The 5,855-nt window shown below is 51.4% G+C and overlaps 1 protein-coding gene across 3 annotated transcripts in view; it reads left to right on the top strand.

Moving 5' to 3' along the window:
- Positions 1–3,866, top strand: part of CD34 (CD34 molecule) — a 14,888-nt gene extending 11,022 nt beyond the window's left edge. Inside the window, exons 6-8 of one of the 3 annotated variants that reach the window (XM_015650709.3) lie at positions 1,152–1,198; positions 2,190–2,354; positions 3,504–3,866. In XM_015650709.3, coding sequence (XP_015506195.1) covers positions 1,152–1,198; positions 2,190–2,354; positions 3,504–3,707 — 416 coding nt within the window. In that variant the 3' untranslated portion in view covers positions 3,708–3,866. Of the gene's footprint in view, positions 1–1,151; positions 1,199–2,189; positions 2,355–2,551; positions 2,733–3,503 lie in introns of those variants that run through there. The other 2 variants (XM_015650711.3, XM_015650710.3) reach the window with 2 other exon arrangements.
- Positions 3,867–5,855: the final 1,989 nt, after the last annotated feature.

Genomic DNA, 5,855 nt, shown 5'->3' with positions numbered 1-5,855 from the left:
ATCAATGTGTGATCAGTGTGTGTGGTATAATCAGTGTATAATCAATGTGTGATCAGTGTGTGTGAGGTGATCAGTGTGTGATCCATATGTGATCAATGTGTGTGTGTTGTGATCAATAATCAATGTGAGTAGTGTGATCAATGTGTGTGATGTGATCAAGTGTGATCAGTGTGTGATCACTGTATGATCAATAAGTGATCAATGGTGATCACTGTGTGTGGTGTGATCAATATGTGTGACGTGATCAGTGTGTGATCAATGTGTGTGGTGTGATTAGTGTGTGATCAATGTGTGATCAATGTGTGTGATGTGATCAGTGTGTGATCACGGTGATCAATAAGTGATCAATGTGTGATCAGTGTGTGTGATGTGATCAATGTGTGTGATCAGTGTGTGTGGTGTGATCACTGTGTGATCAATAAGTGATCATTGTGTGATCAATAAGTGATCACTGTGTGATCAATAAATGATCAATGTGTGTGATGTGATCAATGAGTGTGATCACTGTGTGATCAATAAGTGATCAACATGTGATCAGTGTGTGTGGTGTGATCAATGTGTGATCAAGAAGTGATTAATGTGTGATCAGTGTGTGATCAGTGTGTGATCAGTGTGTGATCGCTGTGTGATCAATAAGTGATCAATGTGTGATCAATAAGTGATCACTGTGTGATCAATAAGTGATCAATGTGTGATCAATAAATGATCACTGTGTGTGATGTGATCAATGTGTGATCAAGAAGTGATCAATGTGTGTGATGTGATCAGTGTGTGATCAGTGTGTGATCAATAAGTGATCAATGTGTGATCAATGTGTGATCAGTGTGTGATCAGTGTGTGTGGTGTGATCAATGTGTGATCAAGAAGTGATCACTGTGTGATCAATAAGTGATCAATGTGTGATCAGTGTGTGATCAGTGTGTGATCACTGTGTGTGGTGTGATCAATGTGTGATCAAGAAGTGATCAATGTGTGTGATGTGATCAATGTGTGATCAATGTGTGATCAGTGTGTGATCAGTGTGTGTGGTGTGATCAATGTGTGATCAGTGTGTGATCACTGTGTGATCAATAAGTGATCACTGTGTGATCAATAAGTGATCAATGTGTGATCAATAAGTGTCGTGTGCTCTCCTGTTTCCAACCCTGCAGACCCTGACAACCTTCTGGACGCTCTCCAGAAGTCTCCCTGGGCAAAGGTAAATCCCTGGAGCAAACACAGCTCCAGGTTTAGTTAAACCCAGCTCAGCTGGGCTGGGGATGATGCTCAGACCTGGCCCTGCTCCAGTCTGGAGGTGCCTGAGGGGGTCCCAGTCCAGGCTGGGTGGGCTCCGAGCGCCCTGGGGCAGCGGGAGGTCCCTGCCCATGGCAGGGTGGCACTGGGTGATTTTTTAGGTCCCTTCCAACCCAAACCATCCTGGGATGTTGTGGCTGATGCAGCACAAGGGACCCAGCACAACCCATGGGGCAGGAAGTAAAATGTAAAATGCTTTCTTAGCAAAAAAAAGAAAAAGGAAAATAGTCTAAAAGCACTTTCTTAGCAAAGGTGAGACCCCAACAGTCACTCCCAGCTTCTCCAGGGGCCCAGGCTGATATTAATGCTAATTAATGATGATAATTAATGCCCTGAGGCTGCTGCTGGCTCTCGGGGTATAAACGGCAGAGCTGCAGCACTCGGATCTCCCCTGGGCTGTGCTCCAGAGGACAAAATTCCCAGTGCCACAGGATGTTACTGCTGAAGACCAATTGATCACACAGACACAGCTCCAGGTGGGGTGAAAAGAAGAGAAAGTTTATTTTTCCTCCCAGGATTTACAGATTTCTGCCCCCAGCCAGGGATGGGATGGTCAGGATAACACTTTCCCCCTGCACTGGCCATGAGAGATGCCCATCACAAGACGTGGAACAGAAAGAATGTACACATATCTATGTTTGCAGTCACAGTCCTGGGAAAGTCTTTAGAAAACCATGTTAGAAAGCTCAGAAGTTTTCAGGGCGACAACAGGAGGTTGGGAATGAGGCTGTGAGGACGTGAGGGCTCCCAGGGCCGGGGCAGCACAGCCCAGCTCTGTTTCCCGAGGTGAGGAGCACCATTGTTTGAAGCCTGTGCAGCACATGCAAACGTTTCCTGTTTGTCCCACTCCCGGCTCTCTTTGGTGTTTTGGGGTTTGTTTTTTGTTGTTTTTCCAGTTTGGAATAGAATCCCTTAAAAAGGAGAGCAGGAGGAGCCAGAGGGACTCTTCCCAGAAGACGCTGATCGCGCTGGTCACATCTGGGCTGCTGCTGGCCTTCCTGGGCCTGGCTGGATATTTCCTGATGAAGAGGCGCAGCTGGAGCCCCGCGGGAGAGAGGCTGGTCAGTGCTTACAGGTGGCAGAGCCGCAGCTAGAGAGGAGCCCAGGGGGGAGAACAGGGGGATGGACACCCCTGTGCTCTGTGCTCGCTGCACAGGGGCAAGGGGAGCCTCTCTCCTCGTCCAAAATCAGCTCCTGCAGCAGCAGCACCGCCCCTTTCCCGCACCCAGTTCCAGCTCTAACACTTATTTTTGCTCAGCAGTAAGAACTGATCCAGCGAGACCCCTCCAGAGCCACTGAAACCTGATGAATGTGTCATTAAAAGTGACGCCCTTTAATTTCCATTCCTTTGTGTGAGCCCCATGTCTGTACCCGTGCTGTAATAAAGGCAATTTCCCCCCACCAGCCATGGCAATAAAACATATCAAGAAAGAAAGAAAGAGGCAGAAATTTCCTATTTCCATTTTCCCCTCTCCAGGCAGGCTGGCCCTGAGGACTCCTCCCCACCTTTTGGTGGCTTTTGGGGGATGTGACCCTGTGTAAAGCGATGATTCCCCATCACTGCCCAGCGAGAGCAGCCTGGGAGCCCCCAGGACATTTGAGGATGTCCCCAGAGCACAGAGCTGGGAGATGTCTGTGTCACACTGTCCCTGGAAACCCCTGGCAGTGCCAATCCCAACCCCAGCTGAGGATTCCAGCCCACCCATGGAAAGGAGACTGAGCTCCAGGGGAGTGCTGGGTGCTGCTGAGGGAATTCCAGCTGGGAATTGCCACCACTGCCAATTCCAGGGCTGCACAATGTCTGGGGAACTCTTTGAGGGGATGGAGGCAGCTCTGGGTGCTCCTCACAGGTGATGCCCAGCCCTGCAGAGGTGCAGCTCTGCCACAGCTCCACAGGAAGGGCAAGGGAAGCAAAAGAGACAATTTTCTCCATTTCCATCCCGTGGTGGTTCTGCCTTGGCCAAAGAGGTTCTGTCCCAAGGCAAGGCCAGCTCCAAAACCTGCTTGGGAGAAGACAGCAAACCCCAACAGCTTCTCTGGCAGGTGCTGGAGGAACAGCTGCAGTTCTGGGTGATATTCTTGCTGCTCGTTGGTTCAGACCCTCTGCTCCCCTCCTTGTCAGCGAGAGCAGTGCCCTGACCTGGGGCTGTTTGTCCTCCCTGCCAGGACCCCTCTCCCTTCCCTGACCGTGTCCCTTGTGTCCCTGCCAGGCTGAAGACCCCTACTACACGGAGAGCCAGGGGAACACCATGCTGATGAGCCCATCCCAGGAGCCAGCAGAGCTGCAGGAGAAGCCAAACCTCCCAAACCTCCCAAACCTCAACGGGGGCACCCAGGAGAACGGGACGGGCCAGGCGTCCTCCAAGAGCGGCCGCTCGGGCCGGCAGCAGAGCCCTGCCGACACCCAGATGTGAGCAGGAGCCTCCAGGGCAGGGCAGGAGATTTCTCTGCTCACACAGGGAATTGCAGACCTTCTGTACCTTTATTATTGCCTCTGTGGAGAACTTCAAAACCAGCCTGAAGCACGCTGAGCTGCCCAAGAGCGGCTCCTCTGCCTCCTCCTCCTCCTCCTGCTGAGCACACAGGACTCCTCTCTGCAGCTGTTCTGTGTTTTTGTTGTTAGAAGAACATCAGGACACAACCCAGGGCCCTCAGCCCCTCCATAGCTTTAAAGCAGAGGCAGAGCTAGGCTCCAGCAGCCAGGATTTCTGGTAGCAATATGTTAGGCTGACTAAAGTAGTTAAATTGGGACTGCAGTGACAAAAACCTCTCAGGTTTCAGATAGTTTTGGTTAACAGAGTTGTTTATAATCTCATCTTTATGTTTCAGTGCAGGATTTCTTCCTCTTCTGAGACCATCAGGCATTTAACCCCTTCCTGTGCTTCAGGGCTCCTCTACTCTTTCCTACTCCAGCAGAATTTGCTGAAGCTCTGTAAAACTTTCCCCGTGGAATTCAAGGCTGAAATGTCAACTTCTTTTTCTCTGAGTCCTTCCACAGCCTCCTCCTGCCAGGGCTGGGGGTTGTGGCAGGCAGAGCCAGCAGTTTATCCCTTGGGTGAGATGGAGAACGCGAGGTTGGGCTCTGTGGGTGTCTGGGGCAGGAATTTGGGAATGGGAGGTGCCAGAGGGCTCCCGGAGGGATGAGAGGGAGACAAAACCCCAGCTCTGCAGTGGGAATTCCTCTCTCTGCGCCAGCAGCAGGGCCAGGAGCAAAGAGCAGGATTTTCACTTTGGGAAGCACCAAATCCCAGCAGCAGGAGCAGGTCTGGCCCCTCTCGTGCTGATCCCACTCCAGGGAGGCGCTGCTGGAGCTCGGTGGGACCCAGGGCAGGTTTGTTCCCCATCCCAAACACATTTTTAGGGAGCCAAAGCCCAGATTGTGCCAGACAGGAGGAGCTGTGGTTCAACACGAGCACCAGCAGCCACCTCCACACCCCAAAAAAGCCCAAAAACAGCCCTTGAAGCTGATCTACCCTCTCACAAGTGAATTCATCCCAGATTTCTCTCAGTGCTGAACACCTGAGGAGAAGGGATTTTTTTCTGGTACAGTGCTCAAAGCAACGACAGCACCATCCATCACCACCTGGGGCTGTTTTATTTTTATTTGTGGGTGCAAGAGTCACTTAAACACAATTAAAATATTCCAGGCTGTTTGCTTTGGTGTGAATTGCTTCTCCCAGATCTCATTGTAAATAATCCCGGTCGAAAAAGAAAAATAATGAAGTACTAAAAGCAGCTTCTCTGCCTTGTCCAGCGTGTTTATCCCCGTGGGATGAGTGGCTCTGGCTGCTGCCAGCAGGATGGGAGGACAACACCTCACAGAGAGGTTCTTTCCCAGCAGAAATCCCATGAATAAAGGCTTGAGCACATTCCTCTCCCAAAAAAACCTCTGCAGGATGAGTGACGTGCAGCAGACACACCTCGTTTGTTTGATTTGATGGGTTTTTTTGATGTTTAATCAAAATTAAATCCCCATTTGGAGTTTTCCTTCCTAATTTACCCTAAACTAGGACAGACACCCAATTAGTTCCTGGGAAAATGGATGAGATTCCAGAGTGATGTGCAGGGCTGGGCTTGGCCTGAGCTGGAGCTCAGCTTGGACAGCAGCAGGAATTTCCTCATGGAAAGGGCCTGGAAGTGCCCAGGGGGGTTTGGAGTCCCCATCCCTGGAGGTGGCACCCAGGGCTCAGGGTGGGCATCGGACTCACTGATCCCAGAGGGATTTTCCAGCCTAAATCCTGGGATTGTGTGAGGGTTCCCTCGCTCTGGGCACTCTGAAATAACCAGCAGCGTTCCCTGTCCCAAAAATTGTCAGGGGGACCCTGGGGAGCCCTTCAGGTCCTGTCCTGTGGAGCTGTGCTGAAGGCAGGAGCTCTGGGAATGGGGATCTCTCCTGATTTTCTCTCCTCTCAGCGATGTCTGGCTCTGCCCAGGGCTGATTCCCTCAGCAGCTCCCCAGGGACCCTCCCCAGGCTCCTGTCCCTGCGTTTTGGGGCAGCCCAGGGGAACCGAGCACAGCACAGCGAGGCCAGAGCCCCTCTGGATGCTGAGGATGCTGAGGG

Source organism: Parus major, chromosome 26 (assembly GCF_001522545.3).
Source record: "Parus major isolate Abel chromosome 26, Parus_major1.1, whole genome shotgun sequence".
Lineage (NCBI taxonomy): Eukaryota > Metazoa > Chordata > Aves > Passeriformes > Paridae > Parus > Parus major.
The sequence above is the reverse complement of the archived record's forward strand: the minus strand, read 5'-3'. Positions and strand labels throughout refer to the sequence as shown.